Source organism: Bactrocera tryoni, chromosome 1, assembly GCF_016617805.1.
Source record: "Bactrocera tryoni isolate S06 chromosome 1, CSIRO_BtryS06_freeze2, whole genome shotgun sequence".
Taxonomy (NCBI): Eukaryota; Metazoa; Arthropoda; class Insecta; order Diptera; family Tephritidae; genus Bactrocera; species Bactrocera tryoni.
The window spans coordinates 56,189,932-56,216,924 of record NC_052499.1 but is presented as its reverse complement, the minus strand read 5'-3'; the positions used below and the strand labels follow the sequence as shown (position 1 = coordinate 56,216,924).

Sequence of the window (26,993 nt, the reverse complement as noted above, 5' to 3'; positions counted from 1 at the left end):
CCTGTAGACAATATAAGCGGACATTTATAAGCAAGGTCGAGTGTTTGTTATTTTTATATACTTTTTCATAAATATATTGCAAGTTGTTTTTGTATTGTTTATAAAAAAACTAAAAAAATTAATGATTTTATTATATTTACAAAATTAGTAAAATTTAAATATTAAAATATGTAATAATATAAAAAAAATTTTCATAATTAAATAAATTACTAAATTAATTATTTAATTTTATTCATTACTAACTAATTAATTTGAAGACTTTAATATTTGATTTTTTAATTTTAATTTTTATTTAATTAAATGTACAAATTTGAAAAAATGTATGTTTCAATTATTCCTTTAATAAGTAAAAAAAGTTTTCATTAGTAAAAAAAATACTAATTTGATCATTTAATTGTAATTAATTACTACTAATTAATTTGGAAATTTTGCAACTCGATTTTTTAATTTAAATTAATGAATTAATAATTTTTAATTTAATTAATTAAGAAATTTTACTAAACAAAATTAACTATTTAAAATTTAAAATTAAAAAAAATAATTGTTTAACTTTACTTAGAAAATTATTAAATTTTAAAAAGTAAAAAACAGTAATTAAGTAATAAAGTAAGTAATTAAGTAATAAAGTAAGTAGGTAATAAATTACAAATTTAATCTTTTAATTATAATCATTAATAACTAATTAATTAGAACATTTTACTTTGTGATATTTTAATTTTAATTAATAAATTAATAAGTAATTATTTTTAATTTAATTTAGAATTTGTTTTTTTATTTTAATTTTAATTTTTAAGTATATTAAATTACTTTTAATTTAAAATTAATTAAATTTTATTATACTTACAAAACTACTAATTTCAAAATTTCATTATTTAACTATAGTCATTATTAACTAATTAATTATAAAATTTTACTATAAGAAATTTTAATCAATTAATTAAAAACTAATTATATTTAATTTAATTAATTAGTAGCTAATTTTTTTTTAATTTTTAAAAAATTTACATTTTTTTAATTTAAAAAACTGCATCAAATTTAAGGATTCTAAATGTAAAAATAATTTTTTCGCATCAAAAAATTTTATAATTTTTTTAATAACATAATTTTAGTAAAAAAGCAAAAAAAAATTATTTTGTTATTTCATAATTTCTATCTCGTCATAAATTCTGCAACACTTTCAGGCTTAAAAATAATTTCAAACATTTTCCAAATGTTATTTGCGAACAATTGTTGTATGCAAAGTCCAAAATTTACAACTGCCCGCAATGCAAATAGAATTTAAAATTAAAATTTATTTTGTTAGTAAAAAAAGCTTTTTGTGTTTGTATATTTAAGAGACTTTTCAAGTCACAAACGCCAAACCAAACAATTTTTATATATTTCCCACACACTTTTTTTCGAAAATCCAATTCTCTGTATATGTGTAAGTAAGTGTGTTTGTATTAGTTGCATAAAACTTAGTTAGTTTAACAAATGGATTAACACACAGTGAAAACATTAAAAACGGTGGTTAGTGTTTGTTGTAGTGACATACAAAATGCGTATTCAATAACTTACTGATCGTTCGCAAGGGGTCATGACGGAATTCACAGTTATTAGCCCATTGTTGCGCACGCGCCGCCAACTCGTCGTCCCAAACGATTTCACGCATATTTTCAGCGCCCGGTTGACCTGGATAGCGGCCCGTTGCCACCAGTTGGCGCAATTTGTTGTGCTCGTGCAGGATGATCTCACGCTCGCCGTTAGAGAGGCCAGAAACTGCAAAATGACATGCAAAAATACAGTTCAATAAATATTTATTTTAATTTAATGACCGTTAAAAGTAGCAAAATCAAAAAACATGGCGGATTAATTTGCATAATATGCGGTTAAATGTTGCAACAGCGCTTATTTAGCGGCGCTGTTTTTTGTTGTTTTTAATTAGTTAAATTCATTTGTATAATCAAATGGCGAAAGAAAAAAAATAAAAAAAAACGATTATTTGCCGCTACATTTCTTTCACCGGTCGCTCTGCTGAAAGAGCCTAATTCGAATTAAATGCTTTGAAAAAAATTCCAAAAAAAAGTGAAAAAAATAAAACTGAAAAAAATAAAAAAAATGTTAAAAAAAATTAAAAATATATTTATAAATATTTAATTTGTGCAAACATTGTGTTACACAACTAAACGCGCTCATTGGGTTTATCCCAAAGCCGGTGTCGTTCGAGCGCTAATCACCGCTTAATTTGTGCAGAATGTTTGCGCAGCGCGCTCTTACGGATTACGCACGCTAATTCCAGACTTTTCAGACTATCTAAAACCACAATAATAGGAATATCTGCCATTAGCGCTGTTAAATTCACTTTAATATGCGACTTCATTAGTCGCCTATTTCTTTCATCGGCATTCACTTTTTTCTTTAATTTTTTACCTTAAAATATTTTTATTGGTGCTTTTTAAATTTTATTACTTTTCTCCAAAAAGTTGGTCATTTGATTTTTCAGCTTCGCTTGTTATTGTATAAATCGTTTAATTTTATTTTCTTTACGTGTGCACAATTTATGAGACAAGTCGTCGTTAAAAAAATACTTAAAAACAAATGCTGTGAAATCTAAGTCACCTGGCAACAGCGCACGCTTCGCTGTCGGCTATTCAGCGCCAAATACTCCAAGCTGTTTAACATATTACAAGATTTAAGCGTTTGCCTTAGTCATTCTTGCGACCAATCAAATACACATTTGTCTCCTTACAAAGGCAATTAAAAAGGTTGCAAATCCATTCACATGTAAATTTTTCGGTGAAAGATGTAATCAAATATTTATAAAGCCAGAGCGGCCACTCTGGAAGACTGTGAAGAAAGCAGTAGTTTGTTGTAATGTTAGTGTTAAACTTTTTGTCAACTATTCGAAGATTAATGTGCTGAACCCAAATTAAAAAAAAACAATAATAAATGCTATTGGCCGCTTCGACAATATTTCAGTGATTTCAAAAAGCTTTTAATGTAAATGTGCCTAAAGACAGTTGATAAACTAGGTTCAAGTCAATCAGTGACATCATTGAGCTATTTTAGGATACGCCAACAGCAAGTAAGTCACATTGGATAAAAAATTATGTAAAATTTATTAATAACGTTGAAATAAATGTCCACCTAAACAAACAATATTGCTAATGTAGATAAAAGTCAACTAATTATAATAAGCTTGAAGTGTGATAAGGAATTTAGCATAGCTTGAATGCTTAACATGAGCTTTTCAACGGATATTCACACAAAAGTTATTATGTACATATGTGAAACGTGGTTCCAAACTACGGATCAGGATACATTAAAGGTCAATGGCCGTATGGTTCTTGGCGGCGCCAGGATCATGCAATTTAAAACAAAAATGTGATTTCTCAACAAAAACAATCAAGTATGCATCTATATATAAACGCCTAAAGTAATCTTTTAATAAAAAATCTTGTGATCGTAGACAGTAAGATTCGCTGTTTGCAGAATTGCAAGCCAGTTGGAGGAGATATTTAGCTTATTGAATTGATTTTTTATGATGCTAATACATATATAGTAGTTATTAAAAATTTATTTTTGAGCTCTGCTTAAACTCTTTATAGCTTTTTTAAGCTTTTGAGACTTGCTTTTATTACTGTTATAAGCTTTGCGTAAAGTCTTTTGAAGCTTTTGAATTCAGTATGTTTTTGACCTTTCGAAACATTTAATTGCTTATTAAGCTTTTTTGAAGCTTTTAATTTCACACCCTAAGTAAGCTTTTGATCTTTTAACATAATAAATTGGTTATCACAAACAAGCTTATCTGCGCTTTCAGTGAACGTTTTCAAAGCTTTTTAGCTTTTGAATTCACACTATACTGTAAGTAAGCTTTTTGCTTTTAAAAATAATAAATTTGTATTTAATAGTTTATTTTTTAAGCTTTGCGTAAACTTTTTCGAAGTTTTTGAATTTACCCTCCGCCGTAAATAAGCTTTTGTTATTTCAATATATTAAATTGGTGATTACAAACAAGCTTTTTTGAGCTTTGCGTAAACTTTTGCGAAGCTTTTTGCAGCTTTTGAATTCACACTCTGCCATAAGTAAGCTTTTGATCTTTCGCAATATTAAATTGGCTATTACAAACTAATTTGCTTAGCTTTCTGTAAACTTTTTGAAAGCTCTTTTAAGCTTCTGAATTCACACTCTGCCATAAGTAAGCTTTTTGACATTAGAAATAATAAATTGGTTATAACAAACAAGAACACTGACTTTTATCCAGTCAAGGTCTACATATAAACTCGGCAACATTTCTCAATATTATTTCGACAACAAATTTTAAACAACTTTCTGAAAAGCATTGCATTCTCGCCTTCTTGCCTTGCAACAAAATTTTAGAAAATATATGCAATTAACAACAAAAAGCAAGTCATATTTTTTCCAGCCCCTCAATAAGAACCAATCTGTTACCGTTCCTTACCGGTCGTGCTAGTTAGTTAAGATATTCTTAACACTTGCCATTGTCTTGTTTTGCCAGGCAATTAAAGCGTAACAAAATGGTTTAAGCGTGAAGACACTAAAGCAGCTCAAGTGGATATTTCAATGCGGAATTGGTGCTGTCGCAACACTGGCGGCTTAAAGCAGTAAGCAGTTGCTGTTCTTCTTTTTGAGCAAGTGTGTATTTAGTGTTTGTATATGTACATATATATATGTATACTATACATACATCTTAGAGTGTGTATTGCAGCCGCCGGCTCTAGTTGCGCGTAATGAAGACGAATTCCTGGGAATACCGAATTGGAAATACACAAGAATAGTGCACGCTCATGAAAGTGACGGGCAGGCAAGTGTGCGAGGCATATACATACGTACATATCTATGTATATATGTGTGTGGCAGTAGGTGTTCATTTGTGTGCATATGTATAAATCGAGCATGTATATGTTGTAATAGGCGCTAAAGTCGCGACAAGTGAGCGGCGACGATTCTCACTCTTTTTTGGGTTCTTCCTGGATTTTGATTATTTTTTGTTTAATTAAAAAGCCGCAACGCAGCAAAATAAAAAGTGTGCAAATCATTTACACACACACGTGCATACATTTATATATGTACATATGTGGAGGCAGCACAGCGGCAGTTTAAACAGCCACTTGATGTGTAATGATCATGGACATCAGGGTCGAAAGCGTCGAGAACACGTTGCCTCGACACTTGCACACTTCTTGCCACAGCCACACAGATATACCGGCATACATATTTATATATGTGTATATATGTAGTGCAAGTTACATTAACACATATCGAAAGCGCGTGAATGAAACGAGACGCAAAAGGAAAAAACACGAGCGCTGCACTATAATCAACGCGGCGACAAATAATATATACGAAAGCACTGAAGGTGCCAAGTTCGGTGAATGGAAAGGCAACACAACGGCGGGCAGTGCACCTGAGAAGCGCAACGAATTGCACTGTCGAATAGTCGGCCATTCATTGCTCTGATTTTAAACGTTGTCGTAAGACACGGCGGCCGCAAAAGGCTAAGAAGAAGGAAATGATTTCGTAAGTTACGTTAATTTGCCGCGACTGCGTGTAAGGTGATAATAAATGCCCAAACACAAACACATACACATACATGCAGCTATGCACATGTGGGAACGCTCACTATATGTATGCAAGCATATATAGGTATACATATAATGTACATAATTCACTTGTACAATGGGTATGGTCAATGAAATTATCGCCCGAGAAGCCGAGAGCGCTTTGCCTTCATTGTTCATTTGTGTTTGTGGGTCTGCAGTCGTTTAAGAGCCGCGACTGGCACTTTCGAAAATGCCAAATTCTGAAATACGAGCTGCTGTTGTGGCACGTTTAATGAGCGTAATTTGCAGTTGAGCCTGCCACATTCTTTATACTTGTAGCTGCAATTATTGATTGTGTTTCACACGTTACCATGCCTACATACATATGCTTTTAGAATATATGGGAAACGTGTGGTTTTAGCAGTGTATATACATAAATAATACAAAATATATGTAATATAATTAAAAAAAAAGTAGTGAAAATTATTTGAAGAAAATTACCATTAAAAATAAAAACATGTTTTGAGTTTTATTAATTAAGAAAAAATATATCGAAATTAATTTTCGTTCTAAAAAATATTTTAAGAAAATGTATGCACTGCGTTGAATTCAGAAAGGAATTATTATTATTAAAAAAATGGTTGAAAATTAATATTCTTCGTCGAAAATTAATATTACATGCGATATATTTATAATGAACAGGATATGTTAGGTTTTCAACGAAGTGTTTATTACACATAAAGAGATGCCGGAAACCATATAAAATATATATATATGTATATAAATGATCAGTATTACGACCTGAGTCGTTCTCGCTATTCGTCCGTCTGTCCGTCCGACTGTAACGCGAATCAGTAGTCCGTTTTTGAGATATCGATCAGAAATTTTGCACATGTCCGTTTCTCTTCAACTGGTCATTAGTCGGAACTGCAGATATCGGACCACTATAATGCTGCCATACAAGTTGGACGATGAGATTATAGTGCTTGTATGGAAAAAATTTTCATTTGATGGGATATCATTGGCATAGGTTTCTATCTAAGGCATCACCAAAATCTCCGAAGAATCCAAAGAAATTGTTTAGAACGGATTACTATTGCATGTCACTGTCATACGAACTGAAAGATCAGCAAAAGCGTTTGTGGGGAAAGCTTTTTTATTTGACGAGAAATCTTAAAGTCTTATAGATATGGTGCAATCGAAATTAACGACTTTTTATTTACTACGCGAGGCTACTTCAGCCACCCTGGGTATTGGCTCGACCAGGGTTACTTTTGAAATATTTTCTCAACGAAAACAAGGTTTGTGATTTGAGAAAACTTTTTGAAAATTTCCCATTTCCGATGACATTTTATTTTGTTAAAAAAAATGGTGTAAAAATATATTTTTTGCCAAATAATATCTCTGATGTATGTTTTAAATTTTTCTGACAAAATAATGCTTTTGATATAGTATTCTAATTTTTCCTCAATGAAAAAGAGCGGTTGTGGTTGAAGAAAAATTTTTTAAATTTTATTTTCCTTTTCCGATTAAATTTTATTTTTATATTAAAAAAAAACATTTCTACTAAAAATCGTTTTTGAAAACCAAATACTACTTCTGATGTATGTTTCAAATTTTTCTGACAAAATATTTAATAAAATATTTTAAATGAAGTTAAGCTTTGCTTGCAATGAAGTATTACCACTGATATGCCTTTCCTATTCTTTAGTAAGCCAAAGAAATATATTAAAACTAAACTTAACGATGCGAAAGGTCAACAAACCAATCCTTAGACCTACATATTTACATATTTAGTATACAATTGTGCTAAAGATGATGCTACCGAAGAATTTCTAAAAACAAATTTTTTTATTACCACTCCATTGGAAATACCAGATTGCACTTAAAATTTCCAATTGCCGTCAAACACTGAAAGGGAAAAATGACTGCTGCGCTGTTGGAAATTCAGATATAACCACGTAAGCGGTGTCTACTACGCACGGATAATGAAATAGTTCGATTTTGTATTTCCATTTTTTGACAAGTGTTAATATTATGATCTTCTAATGGAAGCAGCTAAACAATTGTATTTTTAAGTAATATAAAAAATTATAAAAACAAGTTTCAGGTTAAAAATTAATGAAAAAATAAAAAAAAAATACCGTAAAAAATTTAAAAATAACTATTTGATTATCAATATATATTTATTTTTAGTTCAATTTTTTATTATTTTTTATGCGCTGAAATCTCATTTACACGCTCAATTCGCTCCTTATTGCTTATGTACACTTTGCATATTATTTTTATTTGCAAATTTTAGCTTTAGTAGCCAGTCGCATAAGTCAATAAATATGCACAAATTAATTTTTACTTGCATGTATAAATTATATATAAATTGTGTGCTTATCTGCGATTATGCTTTGCTTATTTCCTTATCATACATCATTTATGATTACTTATTTATTGCTGTTCTGGTGACTACCTCATTTTTTGTCTCGAGACAATGACATTACTATAAGTACCGTTGATTTAGTCAGGGTCAAAATTGTTTATTTAAATAAAATGGTTCCGCTTAATTAGTATTATATACTCAAATTTTGCATGAACATATTTTTCAGTGGCAGAGAGTTGCCCGATTATAGCAAAAATATGTAGTTAAGGGTTTATTGAACTAAAATCATTAGCAGAAAGTTAACAAATTGTAATGAATAATTTTTTTTTTGCTAAGACGGAAAGAAAAAACGCTGATAACTCTTTGAAAATAATTTTTTTAACTTAATTAAGAAGTAAGCTAGAAAGTAAACTTAACGTCCGAAGACACGCTGGTGTTGTATGTTTTTAAATAATAAAACTAAATTTTTTTAATTGTATGCCATTTATATAATGAAAACAATGAACATGAAAAGTTAGGATTATAAAGATAAAAACTCTTTCAAATTTAATACGATAATAAAGTTAATATTAGAGTAGCCTACATATCTAGTTCTTTAGTTCTGCTTCAATATAGCGTGTAAGCAAGCAGATTAATTTAGTTGTCTCATTTGAATGAAACAGTTAGCGTAAACTAGTACAATTAATATTTGAATCATCGGCACCAGCTAAAATGTTGACAGGCGCGTGTTGTCACAACTCAGCTAGCGAAGCAGGTTGGTAGAAGAAACTGATTTGAAAAAATATAATAAAAGCAAAATAAACAAAAAAAAAGAAATAAAACTAATGAAAAAAAAGTAGAAAAAATGTTAACTTCGGTTGTCATAATACCCTTCTTAAATAAAAAATAACCTTACACACAAGAACTTGATTCTGATCGATCTGAACAATTTCTTCGTAGATTGTATAGTTGCTTTAGAGAATAATATGTGGCATATTTTATGAAAATAGAACGTCAATTAAAAAAACTTTCTATGCAAGCACTATATTTTGATCGTTCAGTTTGTATGGCAGCTATGTGTTATAGTAATCTGATCTGAAAAATTTTCTCGGATATTGAAGCGTTGCTTGGGAAATTAATCTATGCGAAATTTCATGAAGATAGAACGTCAATTAAAAAAATTCCATACAAGAAATTCACCTTGATCGTTTAGTTTGTGTGCCAGCTATATGGTATAGTGGTTCGATATCGGCGGTTCCAGCAAATCAACAGTTTCTTGGGGAGAAAAGGTCTTGGAGAGAAAGGGCCGTCTACAAAATTTCGAATTGATATCTCAAAAACTATAGCGTCTCCGACGTTTCCTTCTGAGTGTTAAAAATCTCAAGAGAAATTTAACTAAATACATTCAGTGTATAAGAAATGTCTGTAGAATATCTCATTTTCTATGTTTTTTACTACATCAGCAAAATAACAAAAAATGCTAATTTATACAATTATATTTTTTTTGCAAGCTTCTTCTGTTCTGCTACTCATTTGTAGGCGAAACCGCAAACGCGTCGCAACAAAAAAAAAATAATAATGGAAATAAATGTTGATTTGCATTTGCTAAATTAACTCCAAGCAATAACAATTGGCTCTATAACCACACATCAGTCATTTACTCAACTAGCCAACTGTCAATTCTTCTATAATTATTTGTTATTGTGTTTGCACAATAGTTCGAACGATGCAGAATAAAGTGTTGGAAAAAAAATTAAAAAGTAAATAATATAATATATATTTATATATAACAAAAAAACAGAATAATAAATTTAACAAAACCAAAAAAAATAGAGAAAATATTGAAAACTCGCTGCAGCTCCCAGATAACTCACAAGACTTATGCACGGTTGCAAGAGCATAAAATCTTCGGTTATACCCGAACTTAGCACTTCCTCACTTGTTTTATATTAGTATATACCGTTTTTTTTTTAAATTAAGGGTCCTACAATTTTTTATAGATTTTTTGTGTAACTCATTTTTCTTTTTTTTTATATATCATTTTTCTCACCGACTACATCTTCACACTATTGTAGCAATTTGCATGCTCAGTTAATTTTTTTGTTTTCATTATTATTATTTTTTTTAGTTTTTATCATTTTTCTTTTTTTATTATGTTTTTTTCTGTAGCCATCTTCTGCCAGATTTGCTTAATTTCTATCAATTTATTGCTTTTGTGCCAACCTCTTTTATTGTTGATTTATGAGCGAATCGGACAGCAATTGTTGCCAAGTAGATTTGCTTGCTTTTTGATAGGTACACACATGCATATGTACACATGTATGTATATTATAAATGTATATATGCATATAATAGATGATCGGACGGCTTTATCTTTTGATATTCTAGCTTTTTTCCGGCTCATTAATTTCTGGTTTCATTATTACACTTCCCAAATCACATTTATTTTCCTATTATTTAGTTATTTTCGCTAACACACGTTGTGTTTGTTCGTCTGCAGACAAATTGTCACCGGATTATTAATCAAGGCGCAGTTTTTAGTACAAAGGAAACTGGTTAGTTCCAGGTGTGTATAAAGAGGCATGAAAGCTTTGAGAGTTTGGGTAGAAGTAAGGAATCATGCATTTCGGTTAGTGTAAGATATAAAAGCTCAGAGCTTAGCTTTACACTGGCATTTAAAAAAGAAAAGAAAAAAATAAACATATTTAAAAATTTTTTGTTTTACTGTAGCGAGTGCTTAGAGTAAAAAGCTTATTATAGTACTTCTGAAAATGATGAATAAAACATGTGAAAGCTTTATTTCTTATTTTTGTTGTACTTAAAATGTTACGCTTAAAGGGTAATAAAAAATTCTTTAACTATCTTAATAGCATAACTATTATGGTTTGTTAATCACATAACTAAGAATTTTCATGTTTTTAAAGTGTTTTCAAAAGACTATAAAATTAAGCTTTCCTATTCTCGCTTTTTGTCTGTCATCGGATTGTGAAATTAAGGCGAAACCGCTATACTTAATTGAATATGTTTCTAAAATTCGCATTTCGTGAAGACAAGCAGATTGTCAGTACTGACAATTTTAGAGATAGAGTGACGATATTTTGAAATTTGTAATAAAAATATAAAGAAAAAGCCAAGATAAAGTAAAAAAAATAAAAAAAATAAAAAAAAGAAACTTAAAAAAAAAAAAAATTATAAAAAAAAAAATTAAAATTAAAAAATTAAGAATTTGTTGTTTTTATTTTTAGTTTAATAATAGTTTAAAACCACGCAAATTAAGAAGAAGAATAGTTTAAAAAATAAAATATTTTTTTCAAATAATATTTAATATTTATTTTCTTAATCTTTTAGCACGTTATTTACCATTGTAAGTAGAGTTTCAGAGGGTTTTCCATATAAAATATTTTTTTTCATTTAATTGTAACCAAATGGCTTTAGAAGTAAATTAAAAACTTATTTATAAATAGAAAAATTCTTAAAAAAAAATTATTTAAAAAAACTGGAAAAGAGATTTTGAGCCATATTCTTACTTCAAAAATCTAAAAAGCTTTACTTTATTCTTTAACTCCAACATAGGCTACTAAATAATAAATATCTTTTGCTCCAAACAAAAAATTTTTACAACTAAATCACATGAATTAATTATGTAAAACGGTATCTCATTAAGGAAAAAGTGTTAATGGCCCTACATTTGGTTGCATACGTCACTGAGCCTTACTGCCGAAAATTTTCGAAAAAACACACTACTTTGCGTTGACAAATTACACACAAAAATGCCTTTTAATTTCCGCCAATATAATAAGGCAAAATAACGCTGTTACAGTCTTTTTTCTTAATTTGTTTGCGGCCAACAACACGACATAAAAATTTCAACAGCTACAATTTGAATGCACCGCACTGCCGGCTGAACGCGCGGCACCTTATCACGCTGCTTAACATATTTATCGCTTAAATTCACCCTTTTTCAAGCCTCAACGAGCAGCGTAAGTCATGGCATTTCATTAATGATCGCTTGATAAGGGCCGAGACGTTTAGCGCTGTGCAAAAAAACGCGTAAAATAAGAAAAAACCCGAAAAAAAATAAAAATAACGCTGCAGCCACGAAGTGCGTCTGGCGAAACAAAAGACTTAAGCCACAAACTCGTCGGCCAGCTTGCGTCGAGCGCATGATGAGACACAGACGACGAAGACGAGGAGGAGCGCGCGCGCTTAAGCCGTGTTCCGTTTGCTTGGCGCATTCGCGATAACGATCAAAATGCAACAGCGCAATTGTTCAAGCGTGTAAAGAGTGCCGACAATATGTTAACAAGTGGTAACTACGTCAGTCGTGGCAAATGACGGATGCGTTCAACTTAATTTTACTTAGTTGAAGCAATCAAAAAAATAAAAATAATAATAATAAAGGCGAAAAAAGAACGAGTACTGATATAAAATACAATATAAAAATGCGCATTTTTTGCTGCGCGAAAGCGCGTCTGCGCATGCGTGGCATGCAGCCACTACACCATAGCTAAGCTGGTCAACCTTGATTTCGCATCCGCTTAGCGGCACAATTTTGAACTTATTTATTTGTTTTGTTTGCTTTTTTTCTCTTCGTGGCCGGCTTTTGTTTTAGCTTTTGATAAATATGCAACTCATTTATTCAGCTATACTAAAGTACTTTCGAGCGCATTGCTGTCAGCTTAAAGACGGCTAGGCTGCCGGCAGAGTACAGTGCAGATGAGCAGCACTGACTGGCTGTTGTTGTTGTTTTTGTTATTAATATTATTATTTATCTTCAATTTGTATGCTTGCAGCACTCTCATTTATCATTTGATAGCTACCAATTGTGCCTTTAATTGCATTATTAGCACGAGTTACCAACCATGCGCGCATCTTAGCTGAGGGCAAATGAGAGATGTGCAGTTATAGAAAATACAAGTATATTTAGAGTTTGTCTTCAAAAACGCCGAGTTTTCCCAACCAAAACTTAAAAAATTTAATTTTCTGCTTTCCAAAAATATACTTTTATTACATATTCACTATTTAAGTATATATAGTATACACAGTATATATATATATATACTTCTATCTATATACTCGCGTTAGTCGCCTTTTCGCCCCAAAATCAACCAGATTTCGTTTTTCGTGTTCACTGTCAGCTCTGTTTTCAAGTTGTGCCGGTTGACTGAACGCCCGACGTTTGTCCAGCTGTCGGTCGGTGTTTCGGTCTGTAAGTCGATTCTGTTATCGCTGCTGCGACTACCGTTTTTCAGTGTGCTGTCCGCTGTCGCATGCCGTTTGCCTCAAACTGCAGCTCACACTTGCGTTAACGCGTCTTAGTGTCGCATTTAACAGCAAATTCATTGCGCGCTTGCTTTTAGGGTCGCAATTTACATTACAGTTTAAAAAGTTTTTGTTTTCGTTTTGCCAAAAATGTTCTATTATAATATATATTTTAATTGCTAACAGGGACGTATAAAGCTAAAAAGCGGCGCTGTTTTCATTTTGATTTTAATTTCTAATTTTTTCTTAATTTTTGTTAGTTCATATTTTTTTTTTTGATATTTTATGATTTTTTCATTTGTGTTATTAAACAATATTTTTTTAATTTTTTTTTATTTTTTAATAAAGGAACGTATCAAGCTAAAATGCGGCCCAGTTCTCAATTTGATATATATTTTTAATATTTTTATGACTATTGTCTTTAGTTTTCATTATTCATTTTCCTAATATTTTATGATTTTATAATTTTTTATTTTTGTTATTCTTTATTATTTTTTAACTAATATTTTTTATTAATTTTCATGCACAACAAATGCAATTTTGTAAATGTTGCTTCGCTGAGCTTTTAGCTTGATCATTAATTACAGCAATTATAGGCGTGAAATTTAGATGTCAAAACGAGATGAGCTGCTCACACAATTGCACGCACCAAATTAATTTTAATGCTAAAAAATTCAAATTCTAAACTGTTTTTACATTTTTTTTCAAACTTCAATGTTTCTGTTTTGTTTTTGCTTGCAGGCTAATCGCTTGAAATGGCATTGTAAGCGAGCTTAGTGAAGCCTTTGGGGTAAAAACAAAAAATGCATTGACCGCAATTTGAATTGTGCTAATCGTTGTTTTTATACTTATTCAAATTGAATTCATATATTCTAAATTGAATTTTGACGTGTTAAACATTTTAGAAAATTTAGCAGGCACTTGGCGGTAATTAACAAAGTATAAAAAACCATTAAGCGAAATAAAAGGGGCTTTTAATTGAGGTAATTTTTCATAAATTCTGTAAATTTTTTTTAAATATATAAAAATGATTTTTTTAAATGGAAAAAATAATATAAAAAACAATGTAAGCAGAAAGGCTGCATTGAATGAAAAAGTCTTGGAAATTTTAAGCATTAGAACGATTCGGAGCTTTATAAAAGCATCTAAAAGCATTTAGATAAAAAAATATTTATAAAAAAATTTCAAAAATGTTTAATTACTAATATCAATTCAAAAAAATTTGAAACATGTAAAATAACTTGAACTTAGGAATAAAAAATTTTACATTTTTGTTATTTTAAAAATGTGGAATTGAAAAAAAAAATATTTAAAAAATTTAAAAAGTCAAATAATACTCGTTAAACACGCCAAGTCGTTTATTTTGTAATAAAAATCATTATAACAATAACATAAAAAATACTAAACATTCGACTTTTAATATATACTACTTAGAAATTTTTTTGCATAGAAATGTATTATTAAATGCATAAAAATTAATAAAAGTTATAAAGTTAAAAAAACCGAGAAGTTCAGAAAAATAATTTTTTTTTTTGTATAGCAGTTATATTTTTAATTTGTTTGCATTTATTTAGCTTAGCTCGCAACACGTCACATGATATACTATTAGCAAAATGTGCAAAGTAAGGTGAGTGTGCCTGAATAGTTTTAAGCGGAAATGGAGGCTTGAGTACATTATCTATTTGAGTGGAATCAAATAATAAGTTTTTTATACGCAATTATCCATTGGTATATGATTTTTATGTACTGTCAAAGGCAGAAAATAGCAAAAAGTGGAATCGTATATAAAATCGAAATTTTCAAAAACTTTGAAGTTGCAAATTGACGCAGCCCTATTGAATCCTATATATGATATACGAAAAAATAAGGAAAGCTATTTAAAATGCTTGGTTTTCTTGAAAAAAAGTCTGAAATTGAGCTAACAAGAAGTGAACACCACATAACTGTCATCATATTTTTTAATGAAGTTGTCAATACATTTTGTCGACTGATGTATGAACGGAGATATGGCATATCTTTTAATATGTGATTATGAAACAAACTATTTTTAGTAGTAGTGATTATGAAACAAACCTTTGAAGTATCAATATTTGTAATCAAAAAGTATTGATTATGAAATACAAGTTTGAAATTTTAATTTAATATTTTGATTTAGTAAGAACACCGATTTATTGATATTCACAAGCATATTTGGTTTTTATATTTACTTTTTTCTTCAAAATCAGTTTAAAATATTGACTTTATAAAATATATGCATTATGCAACAAATACAACATGCTCAAAAATATGTACAACTCAATAAAGTTGACTCAAAATACAAAAAACGAAAAAGCATGCTCAGAAAAAAAATCATATCAATAAAAAAAAACAATTTTCACACCACAAAGTACTGACAAAAAAACTATTGTACTCTGTCACACACAGTTACAGTTCCGAAAATATAAAAAAAATGTATATTAAACTTTTTAACAAGCACAGCGTAAAGCAATTGAACTTCATTAAATGATTTAAGCAACAAACCGCAATGACCCACAACTGCAAATCAAATGATGTGTTAATTAATTGGCGCCAAAGGCAGGAAAAAACCTGCAACTAACATGCCGCTATAACATGTATACAATAGACAAACAAGCATGCATAATATATATAATTATAAATTTAACAAATGTGGCGCACAACAAGCCACAACAGACATTAACAACTCTAAGCCACTTGACCCTCAAATGAAAGCGAGCTCGCTTGTTTCACAGAGGTAATATTTTTTCTACAATTTTCTGTATATAAATACCATGAAGTAACGCTATTGTAATAAAATTGCTGACTAATTGCTTACAATAAGTCAAAATAAAAGAAATCACTTCCGACTTCAGACTCAAGCAAAGAGGCGTGCGGTGCGCCATGGCGGATGATGAACAAAAAAGAAAATAAAATATTATTAATTAAAAGCGTTAGTTGTTGTTGGTGGCAGGTGAAGTTTAAGAAATCTTGTAATTTTTTATTATTTTGATTTTATGCTTGACCTGCACAACACAGGTACAAGTAAACCAAAACCTGTGTAGATAAATAACTTTTTACTTTGTTGTTATAGATCTTTATATAATTATACTGTCTTTTATATATATACACAGTTATTTGCATGTTTATTTATAATTTTATGACTACACACCTCACTTTGTTTGTTTGTCAATATTTATGCGTTTTCGTCTACCGCAAAGTTTTTTAGTATGTCAATAGAACAAAACCTCAAGCAAGTTTGTTTAGCTGTAAGTCATATTAGCGCATTGTGCTTTTATTTATTTTTCTAACTTATTTTAAGCAATACTTCACTTATATAAGCACGCTTACTGCTGGCTTCAATCAGTTTAGTCATTTACCTTGTAAACCGCTTATTCGACATGACAAGAGTAGCTTAGCGCGAAAACAGCTACTCATAGCGCTATGTAAACAAACACAAGTGCACAACTACATACATACATACATATGTATATGTATATATATTTGTATATATGTGAGCATGCAAATAACAAGTGACAAACGCAAATGTTTTTTAGACAAATTTTTATATCCACACATGAGCTGCACAAACTTATATACTGACATAAAAATTAAAAAAATTTATGAGTATGCGTTACTTAGATTTCTAAAGCTGCAGAACAGCTTACTTGCAGCGTTGTATTTTTATGTTTTTGCAATATTACCTTAAACTGAGTGGTGCGTAAATATGTTTGTGCATTTTTAAAGCCACTAAATTGGCCTGCAGCCTCTTTTTGCTGCGCGTTTTTACCGTAATGCCATAAACAACGCTTCTGTGTGAGCATATGTTTGCTTGCGTGGGTTGCACAGTAGTCGCTTTATAGCTGTCGTTATTGAAAATTTCCAAAACTCAAGACTACTTAGTCTACAATTTGCCTTTATTTGTTGGTTATTTGTGTGAGCATTTTTTTTTATTTATTTTTTTAGCAAAATTTGGCTTTTTAAGCGTATGTATACATATACTTATTTGCAATGTTTACAGTATAGCTTTCGTTATGCTTGTTAGGAAAGACATCTCATTTACCATATAAGATGTTTGGAATTCAAGTTCAAGGGGCTTTTGAAAATTTAGCAAAACTATAGAAACTTGTTAGCTAAATTTTAGCCAAATAGAGTTAATTGCGGGATTTAAGAAACATAAAAAATAATAAATATTATAAAAAATAATGCTTCCACTTCGCAAGATTTAATATTTATATTTATATTTTTTGGCAAATATTGAAACCCATTAGTTTCAGGGTGACTCTGAAAAGACAAATGATTATATGTGAAATTTATTCATGCCAAATATGCCCTTGGTATGATATTTCTTGGGAATAAGTTGGTCCCTAAAGAAATAAATGGAAGCACAGAAACGTAGAGAAACGGCGAGAAATGTATTTGTACTGTATTAAAAACTGTTTTATGAACTTTTTCGTCAACAAAATCTTTTACAAAAATAATGGTTTTGAATAATTTAAGTTTACCGTTAATTTTTCCCCATAGCTCAAAATATATTTTTTTGCCTTTCTGATACAATTTCGTCCAAGTCGGTAGTGCATTTTATAACTAAGATATATATAACCAAGGCTATCCGGAAATTCAACATTTAAGGGGTAAGATTTTTTGAAGGTCAAAAACAGAATTTATTTTTGAATTTCTAATGGAAAAAGTGCAATGCATCCACCGAAACTGTAAATAACTTCTACCTATAGACAATTCAAAAAGTATGAAAAATTCAAGTTAAAAATATTTTTCTAAAATAAAAATGCAATGGAATGGCACCAGCGAATCTATATAACCCACTTCATATGCCATAAAATGGATTTTAAAATGAACACGAGTAAAATAGCACTCTTTATAAAAGAAATAATAGCAATACATAATGAAGACTAGTTGCTAGATAGATCCTTTTAGAAACATATTTACATAGAGGTTATAGAAACATTAATAAACTTCATCAAAATTCCCTCTGCAAAAATAATTTTCCATATTTTTTAGTGTCACTAACACCATTATTTATCACTTTTATTTTCTTACTAATAAATATTTGATTTCTTTCATAACAGCAGCCTGAAAGCAGTTTGTCGCCAAAAAGCTACTAATTAATTTATCACAATTAAACTGCTGACGTTATTGGCTTAGGAGCGTTCATGGTCTGTAACAAATCGATTATGAGCGTAACAAAAAATTATTGATTTTTTTATATGTATTTACATATTTTAAACGATATTTTAATAATTTTAAGTGCTAGAACTGGACGGTGAATCGACAAAAAGCGAAAAGTAAACAAAAAAATTAATATTAAAATTGCTTATTAATTAAATTTATGCTAACATAAAATATGACAGGACATAATTTAAAGATTTGGCTGAAATGTCAAAGCGGTGCGTTGAAGAAAATAAATTCCAAAGTAGCAAATATTAGTGTTATATAATTTTATGCGGTGTCAAGAACACACCTTTCTTAATTTTAGAATTTTTTAAGCAATTATTCAACTAGTTAATTTTTGTGTTTTTACTTTATTATTAATTTCTTATATTTTTATAAATTTTTTATTTCTTCTTTATTTATTTTTTATTTTATTTTAATATATTTTTTTTAATTTTTTATTTTTTTTTTATTTTCTACTGTGCTTTACAGTTCATCTTGCTTGCTTCGGCAGTCAAATTTATTTTTACTCAAATGATTTCATTAACAGCTCAAGGGAGCGCCTTGAACTATTGGCTAAAAAGATTGATTTTTTCTTTAAAAAGAAAATAAATTAACTTCGCTAAAATGTTATCAAATCGCTTGCATAAATTAGGCGCAACTAAATAAACTTAAAAGCTAGCAAATTAATTTTTTTTTAACAGCAAAAAGAAGCTGATGGAAACTGACCGCAAATGCGTTGCGTTTTATAGAACCGGTTGGACCGACGTCAACAAAGCGCTATATATACTATATAAAAAAATATGTACATGAAATATGTATATTTTAGACCAACGCTATTTTCAATTTTAAAGTAGTAAGTTTATTCTAAATATTTATTTTTTTATTTTTTTTTATAATTTTTTTTTTTATAAAACAGCTCGTGCCTTCGTTAACATAATTTTATTACCAGTTGGCCACTTCTAAAAATTTCCAAACAAAATTTAAATGTAAATATACGCCAAAGCCAACGAAACAACAAGTGCCAATCGGTTTACACGTTGAGTCAATAAACTTTAGGTTTTTCTAAAACAGCATACATTAAATAAACGAGCAAGCTCAGGCGCAAAACAAAAGTAAAAAAGAATTGAAAAATTTAAAGGTAAAAATTTAAAAATAAAAATTTATTAATAAATAAAAATATAAAAATTATAAAAAATATATAAATAATTTCTTTTCTGATATTTTTCATTCCTATTCACGTGAATAAGTAAGTAAATAAACGAAAAAGTACAAAAAAAAATTTAAAAATATTTAAAAAAATCAATTTAGAAAAAATATATTAATACTTTTTTTACAATACTTTTCGTTCTTATTCTCGCAAATTATGCAGTTTTGTTTTTATTCTGTGACATACTAAATAATTAATATGCCATAGCGCACGGCACTGGCGAAACGTGAGTGTATGCTCAGCAAGCGATTACTCAAATCAATCAAATCGCAACCACAAAATTAAAAAAAATATAGCAAGTCGCATGTTTCGGTAAGAAGTACATGTATCATGCGACAACCGTAAAATATTTTCGCAGAACGCTGCTCATCATGATAAGCGACAAAATGGATTAGATCTTCACCCAAATCAATTGTAGATTTACGCCCCAAAATACTTGGCGCGCTCGGAATATTAATAGTTGGCGGGTTATTAAGCATTATCGAGCAGGTAGGTGGGTTAGAAATTAAAGAGAATCGTATTAAAAAAAGCTCGCATGCGAGTCAAAAAAAAAAATACTTTCGTTGGAATTACATTTAAGCGGTGATAGAAAAAAGTAAAGTGGCGACAAATTGGCGTCAATGATACTTTTTCGATTTTGCCATAGAGTGTTATTTTATTGATCAATTTGGTAAGTAGGATGCATATATATGCTGACCTTGAAGAATACATGCGATTTTGGTATGTGATGGAAAAAAATTGCATGCAATATATCAGGCTCAGAAAATGTCCATATTTTTAAGTATGAAGAAATATATCAATATTTATAATAACTATGTAGAAGTATAGTACTGTAGTAGTGTAGAAGCAGTAGTAGAAGTATATAGAACGATTTGAATATGTATAAATACATAAATAAATAAGTATATATGTGCAAATTTAGGTATATAAGTATTTTTTATGCAAGTCACGCAGTGGCCTATTGTTGAAATATTTTCTGTCCAAAAACGTGTTTATATAAATCCATTAGACATGTTTAGTTAGATACGCTCGCCAATAATGTATGATAGTTAAGTTTTTATTATTTTGTGACACGTGCGTATTTGTGTACAAAAATGTGTTTTTAGAGCAAATTTTCGATAATTGTGTTAAATAATGAAATATTGACGGATAAAGCTATAAGTATGGCATATATGACTTAGAAAAATGATTATATATTTTATTTGTGCATATTTAGCACGACTTTTTTATAATCATTTAATCTCAATAAATTACAACAATATTATTATTTATTTAATAAATTTTTTAGAAAAATTTTTGAACTTTAAAAAAATTTTTTTTGTCAATAAAAAAAAAGATTATAATACTATAAATTGTTTGTCATATTATTAAAAACAAAAAAACAATTATATACACACATAATTGATACAACTCCACATTTGAGATCTTTGACATTGAAATACATATATATTAAACAAAATTGGAATACCTCAACAAATACAATATGCTGACAATTTTAACTAATTTATTAAAGCGTTCTGTAAGTGAAAAGTATTTTAGGAAGTCGTAAGGTTCTACAAATAATTCATAAATTCTTTGAATAAATCTGACTATGCAGAACACATCTATAAAACTCATCACTATGCTCAAAACCCTTTAGAAATTATTTCTCTATTTTAATATTTTAAGTTTCCGTTCTCAGATATAACCGATATATAACCATTTTATAACCAAAGCTCAACATTTTGCTTTAGCATGAGTGGTTTCTTCTTTTATCGTTTTCCTTCGCCTTTAAATTTATGAAAAGTGATGTTACGTTTTTTTTTTGCTTTTTAGGTGACGATATTTTTCGAATGAAATGATATTTTTATAACTTTTAATTGTGGAGAATTTTACATTAAAACGCAGATTAAATCAAATACCACGCAATCTCTGAACAAATTGGATCAGCTTACGATATCTGCGTCATTTGATAATAAAAAGGTAAGAAATTAAGGCCAGTGTGGTACATAAAAAGCACATTAGAAATGTAGACTATTTACTACCAAAATATATCACAGGTCTTACTACAAAAATTCGCCACAGACTAGATTAGACAGTGTGGTCGTACCAAGTAAGCAGCTTACATCTGGCTATATATCTGGCTAAATATGGTGTGTCAATAAAACGAAAGCTAAGAGCAGAGTAACAACAAAATTAACATAAGCAAAATAAGAGAATACAATTAGTGGAAACAAATAAATTTGCATATACTAAAAAATAGCAGAACTCCAGAAAAAATTATGTAGAATGATCATCAGGCGAAAAAAAACTAAATTGGTCAACTCGGGCGAACTGAATACCAAATGAAACGAAGTATATTTGCAAAGCATAAAACGAATGTAATTTAAAGAGTGTCATCGCGCGGTGTTAACACGGTTACCGAGTGGCTGCACACACATATGTATGTACACATATATTACGCACATTGGGCGGCGAATGTGTTGGGGAATCGGGTATATTTAGCGAAAACCTGTTAATTTAGGACGAGAAAAAACAGCTAAAACTCATGCAGATCCCGTGAATTACAAATAAGCGCGATATTTTAGTATACTCAAATGTCACACAGCACACGAGCAGTCAGCAAATGTCGCGCCGTCTGTATGCTTTGGCTTTTGCGCGCCTGCCAAGCTAAGCTTAATCGATGCTAAACAGCCGGCTTTTCGGCAGGTGCTTGGTGCTTAGAAGTCGCTAGCCGATCTTTTTTAAATTATTTCGATTTTATCTGCACTTTGTAGCGATAAATTCGGGCAATTTATTTTGATGAGTCGCTCAGAAGCAGGTTTCTGTGCAAAATACTATTTTTGTTCAGTTCAAGTTTGACTTAATTTCAATTTAAAACGTTTAAGTAAACATAAATTTGCAAGAAATATGAATTATGCATTTTAAATTGTTTATGATTTCTGGTGATAGGTTAGAATTTTCCATAATTTATTAAAATTAAATTTAGTTTTAGGCAGACAGAACGAGGTTATGGATGTAGAAGAAGTTCGGTTAGGTTTCTACTAAAATTTTAAATAAGAATAGTAATATTTTCTAATTAATGAATAGACACTTTATTAGATAGTTTTTATAATTATTAAGTAATTATTAAGTAATATTATATATTTTATATTTTTTTTGTTATTATTTCTTATTAATGCTAATTAATATTTTTAACTTTTTAAGTAATAAAAAATAATTAAATTTTAATTAAATTCCCTTTTTTATTTTTTAATTTTTCTGGTAATATTTTCTAAATAAATATTAAATCTAATTTTTAGCAATTTTGTTATAATTTTTTTATTTATGTATTATATATATTATTTATATTATGATAATATTGTAATATTAATAATTATTACATACGTTTTTATTTTTCTAATATTATTTCTTATTAAAGTTAATACATTTTTTGTATGCAATATGCATTTTAAATAAATTCCGGTTTTTTTAATTTTTGTCAAAAACTCGATAATGTTAATATAAATTTCCGTTACTTTATATTTTAAAAAACTCTGCACTTTTTCTTTATATTAATTTTCGGTATTTTCTTGACAACAAACCAAAGAAATAATATTTATATTAAATTAAGAAATTTTAAATATCTCAAACACACAAAAATACGGTGTATAATATTTAATAGTATATTTACTAAAATCAATAAATATAAATGTAACATTATTTTTGAAAATTATATTTTAAATACTATTTTGATATTTTTTGTTGCCAAAATTCAATTTTAAAATTATTTATGGCATCAAAAAATGTCTTAAAATTATATAATATTGCGCAATATAGAGCAATAATTTTTTTTAGCACAATAAACTGGTTTTACTATTTAAAAAGTTATTTTAAAAATTATTTAATTATTTTCTAGAATAATATAGTATTTTACTTGAAATCTCCTAAGCCACTAATTTTCAGTTTTAAAGAACTTTTGTACTATTTTCTTCGTTTATGATTCTATATGCAAATATATATAAAAAAAACTAATAATTTTTGTGGATAAAAATTAATTTTTTTTGCCTGGTACTCTGAAAGCTAGGATTTTAGACACCTCTTGAAAAGTCTCTCTATGTATGAGCGCTTAATTGTAACGAAAAGATCCTCCCCATCGCAGTTTCCTATTTTTTTCTTATTATCAGATAAGAAAATTCAAATCTCCCTTTCATCTATTTAAAAAAAATAATTAATTTCATAGCTTTTGTAGGAAATTGATAATAAGATAAAAGATATGAAGATGTCAAAACTTGATCACTTGAAGGCAATTATTTTCTTTTTATAATATCTCAATGAAAACAAAAATCATTATAAATCGGAAAACTTATAGTTTTGTAGGAAATGTGCAGGTCTACAAAAAATTATTATGAAAAAATATAATAAAAAAATCTAACCAATTTACACTCTAGTTAAAACCCGAAAACTTTTTAAAAAATTAGTTTTTGTTAAAAATTTCAAACGCATTTCAACGCTAAAAATATAAAGTATAAGCTTTTAGCAGCACATACTAGCATGCAACACCCATATTTTTCATACGCCTTACAGAGATTTGCTCACTTACCCAATAATTGTCCGCGACACGCCAAGGCCACGCTGCAGGACACCAGCAATAGCGCTGCATGTAGTAGATATTTTTGCGGCAATATTTCCATTACGACTATATTTTTCGTGCTGCTGCTTCTTCCTACTATTAATAAAAATCAAGCTCACGGCTTGTTGTCAAACACTTTTGCTGCTGCTTTCTCCACAAGTTTTCTTTCAGTTGTTGTTTTAGTTTTTCCGCACGCCTCCAACGCCGACTTTGAACACTTTTACGGAGTTAATTTTTTCTTGTGTAAGTAAACTAACACTTTTCAACTTTATTTTGTATGATTACAGCACACTGCGCTATAAGACTTTCTTCTTAACACTTAAAGACAAAGGTTCACAAAATAAATACTCGTAAGATCAATTTTGCTTTTGCTGCTTCGACTTTTTTTTGATTTTGAACACACTTTTAATATTTGTTTTCAAAACTTGGTTTTTAATTCTTTCAAATAATGCTTGCACCAGTTTTCATTAATAATTTTTTGAAAATGCCTTTTTCAAATTTGTTCACAAATCAGTAATTTAATATTTTTTTATGTGCCAGAAATTGGTTCGAACGCAACGAAGACAGACAATGTAATTCCAATATCCACTCTCGTCGTTCGTGTCCAGTCAGCTAGACTTGAAGGCGTCTTATGGTTGGCCGTACGCGGCTGTCGTACGCTTTTATATCACCCAACAAATCAATTCCACTGAAAAGTGTGTGGCCGAAAAAAGAAGAGTGAAATTAAGCGCACAAAACGCAGTGGAGACGACGCACTGACGACAACGACGACACCGACGACGATCGCAAAGCGCGAAATGGCCCACCGCAGCGTCGCGTCGCTGATCGCGAGTATCGATCGGAATATGCTAATGCACGCGATCGCTGTCTTTTCCGTTGGTTCGCCGCATGCTCATTAAAGTGCTGCTTCGTTTTTGTTGTCTCCAATTTCTCATTTCGATTTGGTTAGCTTTGTTTTTGTTGTTTTTATGCTTACCGTTTGCGTTGTTTGCGCTACAAAAAACACACAGTAAAATTGAGTATCGACCGTCGCCGGCAGCGCCTGAAGAGCGTTCGATTTTATTTGCTTTTATCTGTCACTCACAACAGCTCTCAACGTGTTGATAACGATTATGTTGCTGGCAACATGTTGCAGCAAACATATTCGCTTCTGTAAACATTTTGAATGAGTAAAATTTCAGATATCTACAAGAAAAACGCGAAAATATCAGGTTGATACACATGTTTGTTGACTTCATAAAAACGTTGGTATTGCAGATGGCCAGAAGCGCAACATTATCACGCCCATTAAACGCAAATAATTAATAACCTTTGAATTGTCATAATTTAGCTCCACAATAACATAAAAACGTTAGTTTTTACCATACAAGGAATTGCATTAGTAAGGGGCATCTGAGGGTTTAAAAAATATTGAAAATGTGGGCAAGGCTCCGTTCCCTAATATGTTTATGTACATATATATCTCTCAAGCCATTGGAGCTATAACATAAAAATTTATATACGATCAATATTTTCGACAACTCTTAAAGCAGTGTGAAAATAAATGAAATCGGAAAATAAGCCCGCCCACTCCATATGTAACGGTTAAGTTAAAAACTATTAAAAGTGTGATAAATTAATAAGTAAACCCGTCAAAGACATTATAAACGATTGGACGTGTCATCGCCCACATTTAGGTGAAATTACATACCTATTTCTAACTCCTGTCATACTCGAACAATTTCCACCAAAAACATAATTTTATCCTGATATTCCCATAATAAAGTGTGAAAATTTTTGAAATCAGACTATCACGCTTACTTACCATAAAACACAATTCTACAAATTAAACCCCAATAAATACATCGCTCTCCACTTATCGAATAGCACGAATTCCAGGGCATTTGGCTGACTTTTTCCGAAAATTTGCATCAATCTGTGAGATATATAAAATTAAAGGATAATGTTTTTCTAATTATAATATATCATTATCTTAAAATCGGTATGAACCGCATAAATACTTCTCTTAGCCCTCAAATACCTAATATGAAGATATTCGAATTTCCGGTTGACTTTATAACACATATATCGGTTATTATGCGAGTTATGTTAATAAAATTGAGTGTGCAACTTTTTCTAATCACAGTGTATATCTGCGCCCAAGTGAATATTTATACCTAAAGTGGGTGAAATCGGGCGAAAACTTGTCCTAATCTCGATATGACTGATATCCCCGATTTCTCGGCTGACTCTGCTCATTTCTACTCTTCTGCTTAAAAACGTCAACTGGTTTTCGTACTTTGTCAATAGATGTCATTGCAGTCGTATATCTCCAGTGCTACCAATCGCATTGTGTCATACCATATAGTGTTGGAAAGGTGGAAAAAAGTGACAACTTTTCAAAATTGAGTAAAAGTAATGAAGAAATTCGTTATATTTTGAAATTTTTGTATAAAAAAAAGGAAGAATGCCACACAAGCCACCAATGAAATTTGTGAAGTTTACGGAGCTAGTGCTGATGCTAAAGTTCGTGCAGTACAATGATTCGCTCGCTTTCGTTTAGTAAATTTCAAAATTTGGATTAACAGTGATGAAATTTTTACACAGATAGAATAATGTCTTCAGTTGAAAATTGCAGAAAGTGGTTGAACACAATGGTACATATTTGTTTATTTATTTATTGTTATAAATATTATTTTTTTTTATTATAAATTATAAAAAAATTAGTTAAAATTTGATTAGAAATTCGAAAAGACTTTTTCGACTATCCAATATTTCTTTTATAGCTGATTTTAATACTATATCGACTTGTTTCCTTGCAAGTTGCAGGAGTATACAAAATTGTTCGGTTACACCGAACTTCAGCCCTTCCTTGCTTATTATGGGTTAATA

General features: G+C 29.7%; 1 protein-coding gene across 1 annotated transcript in view; it reads right to left on the bottom strand.

Annotated features, from left to right (window-relative positions):
- Positions 1 to 24,538, bottom strand: part of LOC120766746 (cysteine-rich secretory protein LCCL domain-containing 2) — a 29,996-nt gene extending 5,458 nt beyond the window's left edge. Inside the window, exons 1-2 of the mRNA XM_040092416.1 lie at positions 24,093 to 24,538; positions 1,558 to 1,758 (exon numbers count right to left, since the gene is read on the bottom strand). Coding sequence (XP_039948350.1) covers positions 1,558 to 1,758; positions 24,093 to 24,183 — 292 coding nt within the window. The 5' untranslated portion in view covers positions 24,184 to 24,538. The remainder of the gene's footprint in view (positions 1 to 1,557; positions 1,759 to 24,092) is intronic.
- Positions 24,539 to 26,993: the final 2,455 nt, after the last annotated feature.